This window comes from Desmodus rotundus, chromosome 2 (genome assembly GCF_022682495.2).
Source record: "Desmodus rotundus isolate HL8 chromosome 2, HLdesRot8A.1, whole genome shotgun sequence".
Classification (NCBI taxonomy): Eukaryota; Metazoa; Chordata; class Mammalia; order Chiroptera; family Phyllostomidae; genus Desmodus; species Desmodus rotundus.
Window position 1 is genome coordinate 123701173 of NC_071388.1, and position 13627 is coordinate 123714799.

General features: G+C 37.2%; 1 protein-coding gene across 1 annotated transcript in view; it reads left to right on the forward strand.

Annotated features, from left to right (window-relative positions):
- SLC35F5 (solute carrier family 35 member F5) overlaps positions 1-13627 on the forward strand; it is a 45395-nt gene that overhangs the window by 11439 nt on the left and 20329 nt on the right. Inside the window, exons 8-9 of the mRNA XM_024569659.3 lie at positions 12129-12210; positions 12929-13016. Of these exons, the coding sequence (XP_024425427.1) occupies positions 12129-12210; positions 12929-13016 (170 nt within the window). The remainder of the gene's footprint in view (positions 1-12128; positions 12211-12928; positions 13017-13627) is intronic.

A 13627-nucleotide genomic window follows, 5' to 3' on the forward strand; every position in this document is an offset into this window, starting at 1 on the left:
AAATATGATAATTATATATGTATTAAAATTAATTTAAAGGCTTGTATATTTTGATTTCACTGTTACGATTTTTTTTTTGCTTGTTTAAATGAGTGTAAAGCAAGACTAGGATTTGTATATAACCTAATTTTCAAAGGAAACTTGAAACATAATAAAAAGATGTATACAGTAAAAGTTAAAAAAAGTGGGGGGAGGTAAGAGCCATATTAAATGGGTAATGTGTCCGGGTGGGGTGGGGGTTGGCATGTGGAGGAAGCTGTCTATAGAAAGGGATGACTGTATTAGGAACTTTGGCTTAAAAGAAGAAAGCTATTTCAGGTGAGCACACAATTCATCTCTAGGCAAATTGGCAAGAAGGCAAAAAGGAAAACTTCCTGAGTCATACAACTTATTGTTTATTAAAAGGGAGTACCTGTCATGGGATAAAGTAAACTTTTTCCTAATTCAAAACTCTGAGAGAATCTACTGAGGCACTATTCCGTGTAGCACGTTCACAGATAGATATGTGCAGATAAGAGTCTTTTTAAAATATTGTGGTAAAATATGCATACCATAAAATTTACCATCTTAACCATTTTAAGTGTACAGTTTAGTGGCATTAAGTACATTAACATTGTTGTGCAGCCATCACCACCATCCATCTACAGCAGTTTTTTGTCTTACAAAACAAACTCTATGCCCATTAAATGGTAACACCCCTTTCCAACCTCCCCCATCCCCTGACAGCTATCATTCTACTTTCTGTGTCTATGAATTTGACTACTCTAAGTACCTCATGTGTGTGGAATCATACAGCATTTTTTTCTTTTGCAACTAGCTTGTTTCACTAAGCATAATGTCCTTGTAGCATGTGTCAGAATTTCCTCCCTTTTTATTTTTTATTTATTATTTGTTTTTGTTTTAATATATTTATTGATTATGCTATTACAGTTGTCCCATTCCCCCCCTCATTCCACTCCATCCTGCCCACCTCCTCCCTCCCACATTCCCCCACTATAGTTCATGTCCATGGGTCATGCTTATAAGTTCTTTGGCTTCTACATTTCCTACACTATTTTTACCCTCCCCCTGTCTGTTTTCCACCTATCATCTATGCTATTTATTCTCTGTACCTTTCCCCTCCTCTCCCCCTCCCACTCCCCTATTGACAACCCTCCATGTGATCTCCATCTCTATGGTTCTGTTCCTGTTCTAGTTGTTTGCCTAGTTTGCTCTTGTTTTTGTTTTAGGTGTGTTTGTTAATAAGTGTGAGTTTGCTGTCATTTTTACTGTTCCTATTTTTGATCTTCTTTTTCTTAGGTAACTCCCTTTAACATTTCATATAATAAGGGCTTGGTGATGATGAACTTCTTTAACTTGACCTTATCTGAGAAGCACTTTATCTTCCCTTCCATTCTAAATGATAGCTTTGCTGGATAGAGTAATCTTGGATGTAGGTCCTTGCGTTTAATCTTGGGTAATGTAATTATGATGTGCCTTGGTGTGTTCCTCCTTGGGTCCAGCTTCTTTGGGACTCTCTGAGCTTCCTGGCCTTCCTGGAAGTCTATTTCCTTTGCCAGACTGGGGAAGTTCTCCTTCATTATTTGTTCAAATAAGTTTTCAATTTTTTGTTCTTCCTCTTCTCCTTCTGGCACCCCTATAATTCGGATGTTGGAACGTTTCAAGATGTCCTGGAGGTTCCAAAGCCTCTCCTCATTTTTCTGAGTTCTTGTTTCTTCATTCTTTTCTGGTTGGATGTTTCTTTCTTCCTTCTGGTCCACACTGTTGATTTGAGTCCCAGTTTCCTTTGCATCACTATTGGTTCCCTGTACATTTTCCTTTGTCTCTCTTAGCATAGCCTTCATTTTTTCATCTAGTTTTCAACCAAATTCAATCAATTCTGTGAGCGTCCTAATTACCAGTGTTTTGAACTGTGCATCTGATAGGTTGGCTATCTGTTCGCTGCTTAGTTGAATTATTTCTGGAGCTTTGAAGTGTTCTGTCCTTTGGGCCATTTTTTTTTTTTTTTTTTTTTTGTCTTGGCTCGTCTGTTACTTAAAGGGGCGGAGCTTTAGGTGTTCCCTGGGCAGGGTAATGCTGATCGCTTTACATGGGGGAGGGGCCAAGTAGGAGCAATGGCACCTGCTCCACTCTCCACTGGATATGAGTCACTCCCTCTGCTAGCCACAATCAAATTGGGCCCCTCTGGTGCTGGTTCCCTAGTGAGTGGGCTTGTGCACGCTCTAGACCCCTGTGGGTCTCTCCAAGGACCTCTCCTGTGAGGCTGGGAATTTCTCCTGCTGCCTCAACCCCCACGGGTGTTTTCAATCAGAGGTTTTTTTTCCTGAGCTGGAGCCCTGGGTTGTGCAGTCTGCTTCGCTCCCTGCCGTTGGTCCCGGTTTATCTATGTGTGAGTGTGGGGCCGCAGGGTGCTACCCGCCACACTGCCTGCCCCCGTTCTCTGCCACTGAGTCTGGCCCTCTCGGTTTATCTGTGAGCGAATGTAGGGCTGCAGGGTCTGCTAGTGGTCAGACTGCCTGCCCCATTCGTCCCACACTACGCCATTCTCAGTCGCCAGGTCGCCAGTCTCGGTCCCACCACAACAACTCCAGTCCTCTCAGCCCCTGCTGCCCGTCTCTGCCCCTCCTACCAGTCTGGATGAATGTTTATTTTTTATCTCCTTGGTGTCGGACTTCCTTTCTGTTCGATTTTCTGTCAGTTCTGGTTGTGCGAGGAGGCGCGGTGTGTCTACCTATGCCTCCATCTTGGTTCTCTTTTCTCCCTTTTTAAGGATGACTAATATTCTATTGCATGTATATACCACATTTTGTTTATCCATTTGTTTTTTGATATGCGCAGGGTTGTTTCCACCTTTATAAGTCTTTTTTTAAAAAATCAACCTTAAATAAGTTACAAGAGCAGAGAGGTATGATAGTTTTTAGGAAAGGCATTTCTGTAGAAATTCAGAGTAATATAGTCCTATATTACTCTATAGCTTTTTTGGAAGTCTTACTTAATGAAGTTATAACCTTTGATGAGGCCTAGAGCAGTGTGGTTCAATAGAAATATAATGTCAGCCTCAAATGCAGGTGACATATGTATTTTTAAATTTTCTAGAGAGCAAGTTCAAAAAAGAGACAAGGAAAGTTAATTTTAATACTATATTTTTATTTAACCCACCATATAAAAATATTCAACATATTAATATAAAAATTATTGATGAGAGCACTTATTCCTTTTTTGTACTAAAATTGTAAGCAATTTTCAGTACAATATAAATACAATATAAATTTCAATTTATATTTAATTTTAATTTCAGTAATTTCAATTTCAGTTTCTACTTTTTATTATTGGGGCAACACTGTTTAATAAGATTACATAAGTTTCAAGTGTACATTTCTATGATATATGATCTTTATATTGCATTGTATACTTACCACCCACAGTCAGATTTTCTTCTCTCACCATATATTTGGCCCTCTTTTCCCTTTACTACCCCAAGTCCCCTTCTCTCTGGGTAACCACCATACTTGGTGCTTGTCTGTGTCTGTGAGTTCAGTTTTATATCCCACATATTAGTGAAATCGTATGCCTCTTAGCTTTTTCTGACTGACTTATTCCACTTAGCATAATCTAGTCAGGGTCCATCCATGTTGTTGTAAGTGGCAGTATTTCATCTTTTCTTATAGCTGAGTAGTATTCCATTGTATATATGTACCACATCTTCTTTATCCAATCCTCTGTAAAGGGCACTTTGATTATCTCCATGCCTTAGCCACTGTGAATAATGCTGCCGTGAACATAGGGGTGCACATATCTCTTTGTGAATAAATGTTTTTGAGATTTTAAGGTTGGTAACGCAGAAGAGGGATTGCTGATTCATATTGTTACTCTATTCTTATTTTTTGAGGAGCTGCCATACTGTTTTTCATAATGATTGTACCACTTTACATTCCCAACAGCAGTGAATGAGGAGGGTTCCTTTCTTTCCACAACCTCACCACACCAACACTTGCTATTACCTGTCTTTTTTATAATAGCCATTCTAACAGGTGTGAAGTGGTATCTCATTGTAGTTTTGATTTGCATTTTCTTAATAGCTACTAAAGTTGAACATCTTTTCATAGATCTGTTGGCCATTTTACCTCTTCTTGGGAGAAGTGTCTGGTCAGGTCCTCTGCCTATTTTTTAATTGGATTATTTGTTTGGTATTGAGTTGTATAAGTTCTTTGTATATTTTGGATATTAACCCCTTGTGGGGGCTGTTGTTTGCAAATATTGTCTCCCATTTGGTTGGTTGCCTTTTTGTTTTATTGGCAGTTTCTTTTGCTGTGCAGAAGCTTTTTAGTTTAATATAGTCCCATTCGTTTATTTTTGCTTTTACTTCCCTTGCCTTTGGGGTCAAATCTGTAAAATGTTCCCTTTGACCAAGGTCCGTAAATTTAATACCCATGTTTTCTTCTATGCAATTTATAGTTTCATATCTTATATTTAGGTATTTGATCCATTAATTTCTGTGTATGGGGATAAACTATAATCTAGTTTGATTCTTTTGTATGTGGTGTTCCAATTTTCTCAGCACCATTTATTGAAGAGGCTTTCTTTTCTTCGTTGTATATTTTGGCTCTTTTGTTAAAAATTATTTGGCCATATACATGTGGGCTCTCAGTTCTGTTCCATTGGTCTTTGTATCTGTTTATTTGCCAATACCATCCTGTATTGGATATTGTAGCTCTGTAGTATAATTTGAAGTCAGGTAGTGTGACAGCTCCAGCTTTGTTCTTTTCTCTCAGGATTTCTTTGGCTGTTTGGGGTGTTCTATGGTTCCATGCAAATCTGCTGATTTTTTGTTTTATTTATTTAAAAAATGACATTGGAATTTTGATGGGGATTATATTAAATCTGTATATTGCTTTGGGTAATATGTTCATTCTAACTATGTCGACTCTTCCAATCCATGAACATGGAATGTCTTTCCATTTCAGCATGTCTTTTTCATCTCTTAATGATGCTTTGTAGTTTTCATCTTATCAGTCCTACACATCCTCTGTTAATTGCATTCTTAGGTATTTTATTCTTTTTGTTGCAATTGCAAAAGGATTCTTTTTTCATTTCTTTTTCTGAAGTATCATTTTTAGTATATAGGTAAGCAGTAGATTTTGTATCCTGTAACTTTACTGTATTTGTTTATTGTTTCTAATAGTTTTTGGTGGAGTCCTTAGGGTTTTCTATATATAAAATCATGTTATCTGCAAGAGTGACTCTTTTACTTCTTCATTTTCAATTTGGATGCCTTTTTTTCTCTTTCTCTTACCTGACTGATGTGTCTCTTGACTAGGATTTCCAAAACTATGCTGAATAAGAGTGATGAGAGTGGTTATCCTTGTCTTGTTCCTGATTTTGGAGGAAAAGCTTTCAGTCTTTCACCATTGAATGTGATATAGGCTGAGGGTTTGTCATATGTGGCCTTTATTATGTTGAGGTGCTTTCCTTCTTATACCCATCTTTCTGAATGTTTTAAACATAAACGGATGTTGTATCTTATGAAATGCTTTTTCTGCATCTATTAATAAGATAATATTATTTTTATCCTTAATTTTGTTAATGTGGTGCATTACATTGAACCATTTGCATATGTTGAACCATCCTTGTGCCCCTGGAATGAGCCCCCCTCGATCATGTTGTATTATTTTTTAAATGTATTGTTGTATTTGATTTGCTACTATCTTGTTTAGGATTTTTACATCCGTGTTTATCAGAGGTGTTGGTCTTTAGTTTTCTTTTTGTTTGTTATTCTTCACAGGTTTTGGTATCAGGATTATTTTGACCTCATAAAATATGTTAGGAAGTATTGCCTCTTTAATTTTTTTGGAAGAGTTTAAGAAGGATAGGTATCAAATCTTTATTGAATGTTTGGTAGAATTCACTAGTGAAGCCGTCTGCTCCTGGTCTTTTTTTGAGGGGGGAGAATTTTGATGGTTGTTTCAATTTCCTCACTGTTGATCATTCTATTTAGATTTTCCAGTTCTTCATGATTCAGTCTGGGAAGGTTATATATTTCTAGGAACTTAACCATTCCTTGTAGGTTATTGAATTTGGTGGCATATACCCTTTCACAGTATTCTAGTGATCCTTTGTATATCTGTGATGTCTGTGGTACTTCTCTTTCATTTCTGATTTTGTTTATATGAATCTTTTTTCTTTTTTCCTTAGTGAGTCTAGCCAGGGGTTTGCCAATTTTATTGATCTTTTCGAAGAACCAGCTCTTGTATTAATTTTTTATGTAGTCTTTTTGTTCTCTGTTTCATTGAATTCTCTATTTTTTTTTTCTTTTGACTTTGGGCTGCTTTTGTTCTTTTTCTAGTTCTTTAAGATGTCATGTTAAGTTGTTTACTTGGGATTTCTTTTGTTTTTTGAGATAGGCCTGTAATGACATAACCTTACCTTCCCTCTTATTACTGCTTTCACTGCATGCCACAAGTTTTGATATGTCATATTGTCATTCTCATTTGTTTCTACATATCTTTTGATCTCACCTTTTATTTCTTCTCTGACCCAGTCATGTTTTAGTAGTATGTTGTTTCATGTCCACATATTTGTGGGTTTCTTTACTTACTTTTTGCAGCTGATTTCTAATTTCAAAGCATGTGGTCAGAGAAAATACGCTTGGTATGATTTCAATCATCTTGAACTTGTTGAGGCCAGTTTTTTGACTAAACATGTGACTATCCTTGAGAATGTTCCATGTGCACTGGAGAAGAATGTATAATCTGATGTTCTGGGATGAAAGGCTCTATAAATGTCAATTATGTCCATTTGATCTAATGCACAGGTGGCAAACACAAGGCCTGCGGGCTGAATCTGGCCCTCCAACTTGTTTTACCTGGCATGGCACCTTGTTTCTATCCAGTGGCAGTGCCGAGCTCTCATTTAACTGTTAAGGGTAGTTACATTTACACAGTCCTAAAATTACATTTGACCCTTTGAAGGCAACTGCGAGGCTGATGTGGCCCCTGGTGAAAATGAGTTTGACACCCCTGGTCTAATGTGCCACTTAAGGCCAGTATTTCTTTATTGATTTTCATTTTGGATGATCTATCTAGAACTGTCAGTGCAGTATTAAGGTCCCCAACTATGACTGTGTTTTTGTCTGTTTCTCCCTTTAGTTCTGTTAGTAGTTGCTTTATATATTTCAGTGCTCCTTGACTGGGTGCCTATACATTAAGACGTATTATGTCTTCTTGATATATTGTCTCCTTTATCATTATAAAATGTCTATCTCTGTCTTTTGTTACCCTTGTTATCTTGATATCTATTTTGTCAGATATAAGTGTGGCTACACCTGCTTTTCTGTGGATGTTATTTGCTGGAAGAATCATTTTCCACCCTTTCACTTTGAGTCTAACTTTGTCTTTAAAGCTTTGATATGTCCCCTAAATGCAGCATATGGTTGGGTTTTATTTTTGATTGAGTATGCTACTCTGCGATTGATTCTTTACTGGTGAATTCAGTTCATTTACATTGAGAGTAATAATTGATGTATGAGGATTTCCTATAGCAATTTTATCTCTTGTTTTCTAGTAGCTCTGTGCCTCTATTGGTTCTTTTCCTTTGTTGTTTTTGTTTGGTGGTATTCCACACTTCTTTCCTCTATTTCTTCCTTTTTTAAAAGTTATGTGTCTCCATTTTGGATTTGTTATGTGTGGTTCCATTAGGTTTATGAAAAAGAAAGTTTCATGTATATAGTTCTTTTTCTTTTGAATGTATGTGATCTCCATCCTCCTTCTCAAATTCAGACCTTTAGCCCCTCGCCTTGTATGTTTTTGGTGTCACAAATTATCCCTGAGTATGCTCAAAGTTTGTTGGTAATCTTACTCATACTGGTGTGACCTTTTGCTCTTTATTTCAGGTAGAATAACCCCCTTGAGTATTTCCTGCAATGGAGGTCTTCTGGTGATAAATTCCCTCAGTTTCTGTATGTCTAGAAAAGCCTTTATTTCTCCTTCATCTAAAGGATAACTTTGCTGGATATATTATTCTTAGCTGGTAATATCTCTCTTTCAGTAGTTTAAATATTTGATTCTATTCTCCTCTAGCTTGTAGAATTTCTGCTGGGAAGTTCACTGATAACCTAATGAGTGTTCCTTTATAGGTTCCTTTCTTCTTTTCCCTGGCTGCCTTGGGAATTCTTATAGAAGACTGTTCTGCGTGGTGTGGGCCCAGCTCCCACTCCGAAAGGCCAGTGGAAAGCAATATCCAGTACACAGGACCCACGCCCATGGATAGGTTCTCCCGTGGGGAATCAGGCCTTTATTGTACCTAGGCCGCTTTGAGACTTGCTTTTTGCTAAAACTCCCTCACCCTGAATTGAGGCAGCAAATTTTTACTTCATATCTTTAAAGTAACTTCCTAAAGTCTATGCTAAACCTTCCAAGGACGAGTGTAACCAGTTCAACCACTTTTCCCTTTATACTTGCAAATATCCTTCCTTTTTGATGTAGTTAGTAACATCCTCTCCTTTGTTTTTTGTAAAAAGTAAGCACCTAAAGTGAACCTGTGCATAGTAAATGAGGACCATCCTCAATGTAATGTGCCCAGAAAAGCAATAAAAGCCTGTCGAGGCAAGGGTCTGGGCACTCTCCTCTTGAGAGAGTGCCCGTGCTATCCCTTGTCCTCCACAGGACTCGGTAGTCCATGTGAATTTGTCTTGTCTCAGCCACAACGCCGCAGACACTGCAGGCCGTTGTCCGCATCAGCTGGTGCCCAAACAGGGACCCAGGGCTACGAGCCATTCTTGTGGAAACACACCAACTTGGTTGGAGTGCATGCATCAGCCCAGGACTCTGTAGTCCATGTGAACTTGTCTTGTCTCAGCCACAATGCTGTGGACACTGTAGGCTGGTGACCCCATGAAATTCTGTCTTTGTCATTAGTTTTTGACAGTTTTAATACAATATGCCTTGGAGGAGGTGTTTTGGATTGAGGTAATTAGGTATTCTGTTTGTTTCTTGCATTTAAGGATCTAGTTCTTTCCATAGGTTTGGGATGTTCTCACCAAGTATTCATTTGAGTAGGCTCTCCTTTCCTTTCTCTCTCTCTTCTTCTGGTATGCCTATTATTCTTATATTGCTGTTTCTGATGGAGTTAGTCAGATAGTCCTCATAGAGTTCTTTTTTTTTTTTTATGCTCAAGTCTCTCTCTTCTTCCCTCTGCATCATTTCTACATTTCTATCTTTAATATTCCTAGTCCTTTCCTCCATCTGGTTCTCTGTATTTCCTATGCTCACTAGTTAATGCTCACTAGACCTCTTTTATTGAGTTCTTCATCTCCAGAATTTTTGATTGGTTCTTTTTAAAGTTTTGATCTTTTGGGGAAAGTGCTCATTTTATTTGTTGATTTGTTTTCTGAGCTCATTTAATTGCCTGTTTGTATTTTCTCATATCTTATTGAGTTTTCTGAGAACTGCAATCTTAAATTCTTTGTCATTTATACCACATATTTCTATGTCTTTAATTTTGTTTTCTGGAGTTTTTTCATTTTCTTTCTGAGCTTCTTGCTACCTTGGTTGTTCATGGTATTTGATGGGTTCCTTCTCTGTCTAGGCATCTGTGTTGGAGTGACACTTCTCTAGCAGATTAATACAAAGAGGTTTTTCTATTATTTTCCATTAGGTGGCACTGAATCACAAGTTTTTAGCTTTCTTGCACTTCTCTAGTTATTCAGACCTTCATGGGGTAATGTTGCCTGGCTAGATGGTTTTATTTCTTTGGTTCTGGTAACTCCAGTTCCAGGGGTCCAACCCCACAGGGGAATGTGGTAGGCGATAGGTCTCCAAATCTGTGAAATCCCAGTGCTGTCCTCTGCAGCCAGATGCTGCTATCAGTGTAGCAATGATGCATGGGGATGGTATGGGCTGGGGGAACCCAGACAGCTTCTTTTTTGTTTTGCCTTCCTGGTAATGGTGTCCTTGGACCTCCATTGGCTTCCCCTGCGCCCTTACCCCAGTACCAGTCACAGTGCATCCTTAGCCTAGGGAAAAAAAGTGGTTCTGTAGTACCCGTTCTTGGGTTTGCAAATAATGTGCTCTGCAACCTGACACCAAGGGCAGAGGGAGATGAGCTCTGGGAGGTTACTGGGTAGCCAGGGTCTGTGGCTTTGTTTCCCTGTCTTGTATTTGGACTGTCTGACAACTGTGGCCACAAGGACTGCCAGGTCTCTGGGCTCAGCCACAGCTCATACTGCCTACTCCTGAAGAATGCTCACGGTGTCTCTTTGCTCCTGCTGGCCGAAGGGACAGCCACAATTTGATTCCTCCCTTCTCTAGACTGAGCCCCGCCATGAGTTCCCATTTTTAGAGCTGTATTCCTGGCTCATCTCAGATTTTTCTCCCTTCTTGCCTCCCCGGTTCGGCCCCACTTGCCCACCTTTAGATGTTTCAATGCATGAATTTTTCAGGTGTGTTTGTGTGTTGGGCAGGGAATCCTTTGTTGAGTTATAGCTGTTCAAATTGTTGAAACTTCAAGGGGAGAGACCAAAAGTATCTCTCCTGTCACCATTCCTCTCAATTTCATCTTATAAACATTTCTATTTAGACTAGACATATTTCAGTTGCTCAGTAGCCCATGTGGCTATCAGCTAATGCAGCAATTTTCAATGTTTTTCATCTCATGGCACACATAAACTAATTACTAAAATCCTGCATCATACCAAAAAAAATATATTTTTTGCTGATCTGACAAAAATAGATATAATTTTGATTCATTCTCAGTAGATTGCTGTGTTGTGTTGTTGTCTTTTTTTTTTAAAATTTGACAATGTAAGGGAAAAGAGGTCAGTACCTTTGACTACATAGGTATTGCATGTTTGAAAAATCCCTGGGGCATACTGGTTGAATATCACTGATCTACGCATTCAGAAGACTACAGGTGGAATCAGAATAACTTTGCCATAGTTTTATTGTGACTTCAGCCTTGAGGTACTGAGTGGACACTACTAGACTGGCATCTATCTGCTACCTTTTAGCAGTGCTGAAAAATCATGTTTCATGATTTTTACTTCATTGAAATGAAATGTAAATGTTAATAATTATACTACTCATGCAGCAAGCTCTGAGAGAGATTAAGAGATGTACCTCTCTTAACAGAGACAAGTTATTTTTCAGTGGAATATGATTATCCAGTAGTATGTTTAAGTAACAGAGATGCCAAAAATAGACAAGTGGTTAATTTACCTTGATTGACTCAGCCATCTGGGTGTATATATGCCCCAGGAAGCATATGTTAGAATGTTCATAGCAGCATTGTATGAAATAGTCAAAAAGTGTCCATGAACAGAAAAACAGATGAGTTGTAGAAATATGCATTAGAATATCTGATAACAGTGACAATAAATGAATTTTGGACACACACATGCAAGACACACATAGACACGCACACACACATACTAGGCTTCATTAAAAAAGGTCTTATTTCTTATTCTCTAAATCAAAGTATGCACAGAGTTGGGAATATAAGAATATCCTAGTCTAGATGAGCAAAAGGAAAAAAAAGAAGAAAAAATTGTCATAGCTGGAAAACTTCCTTTATTATATCTGAAGTTGTGAGAACTCTTTGTATTATGTCTCCAAACAGAATCAGACAAATGATCAGTTATCCAGTAAATTCACATTTTTAAATTTCCAAAGTAAATTTGTCCTTTTATCCAGCAACCTAGCTAGCTAGCTAGTTTCGTCTATCCCCATAGAGTATCATCTTGGTCATTTCTCATCATGCTGTGTTTAAGTGTGTATATTGTAATGTTTGAGAATCTCCCCCTACTTAAATTTGACTTATATAAGCTTAATAGAGTACTAGCAGTGCTTGAATAAAGGAAATTTTAAAGTTGATTTGATATTAAATTTAATCATTTTAGAAAAGACCTGAATGCTAATTTTTAACCAACTATTGTTAATTTTTTAAGGGAAAAGATCTTAGGTCTGATTATAAATGTTCGTCCTCTTTTTGGGCTTGTGGTTTTTGAATACAGAGATTTTAAAACCTCTCATGTAACAGTGGTTAGGGGGAGAAAAAAAAGGGGAGAGACTATGAGTTGTAATGGCAAATATAAACATGTCATTCATTAGGTTTCACTTTGTTTTCTGTTTCTTTAGTGGTTTTTGGCAAATTTATCATATCAAGAAGCACTTTCAGACACACAAGTTGCTATTGTTAATATTTTGTCCTCAACTTCTGGTAAGGAATGTATCTTCAAAATCTGCATTATGAATTGAGATCTATTTCTAATATTTTTGTGTATGTGCAAATACACACATTTTTATCTTGTTATAAATTTGTTGCCATTAGATTAGTGTATTTTAAACACTTCTTAATCTTTATAGTTTTATGTCATAGCCTTGTGCTATTTATATTTCTAACAAATACTTTATAATATTTTTTATACCAATGTGCTGGTGCTTTATATTATAGTTATCCTTTTTTCACATATTCTTTCCAAAGATATTTTTCTATACTCTTTGGCTAAATGTAATTGTTTATCTCAGAACTATAATTTGTCCTGTGAAAGGTATTTTTATTTTTAAATTCGAATCACCTTCTAGTTCTAAAAGATAAAAAAAGTGCTTTTGAAGCTGTAAAAATAACTTTATCATACAAGCTTATTATGATGAGATCAGGATGTTACTCTGAATGCTCAGTTTAACTCTCTTAGTTTAGAAAAATAGGACTATACTTGATCTATATTGTTAAAATAAACATGGTTTGGTTTAGACCAAGGCTGTATGGTGTTCAGCCTAGGTACCTAGGTAACTGCAGTCTTATTCTTAGTTATTTAAAAATGACAAAATCAGTTTAAAAGTTAGGTGTATAATTTATTTAAATAATCAAATTGGTAGTAAATAATTTTGACAGTAATTAAGCTAATGTATTCTTTTTCATCTTTTTCTCTCCATAGGACTTTTTACCTTAATCCTTGCTGCAGTGTTTCCAAGTAACAGTGGAGATAGATTTACTCTTTCTAAACTATTGGCTGTAATTTTAAGGTAAAAATATAGTGTAATAGCTGGTTTACTCTGTTAAAAATACGATGTTTAAAATTTTTCTGGTAGTGATAAAGGATAACTTACAGTACACTGAGTAGACAAAGAAAGGTTTAAACAGACATTGGGTACTCAGCCCTGTGTCACATCCTTGACTAGTTTCCTAACCCTCCAGGGGAGGGTGACCTGAGGGAAGGACTCCAGGGCAGCTCTGGTTCGCATGTATGTGACTGCAGACTTACTAAGTATTGTAGGGACAGTCACATTTAAGTTAATGTGGCAACTTAATGCTCATGACCTCCCAAGTTTCCATTTCCTTTTCTTAAAACAAGTTCCCTTTTTTGTTTTGGGTACTGGTTTTTACTCCTCCCACTTCTAGAAATCTTAACAGGTAGTCTTCTCTGATTATATCAGCCTCAGTCTTTCATTGTGTATTACTATATAGCATCAATAACTATATTTTGATCTTTTATTTTTATTTAATTTTGTGTATGTTTGTCTTGTCTTTCCTATGAGACTGTAATCCCTTGAAGGCCAAAAGCTTTGTGTCACCATAGGCCTAGCACAGGCCTGTGCTGCCAACAGCACTCAAAACAGATGTGTTGGTTTGATCA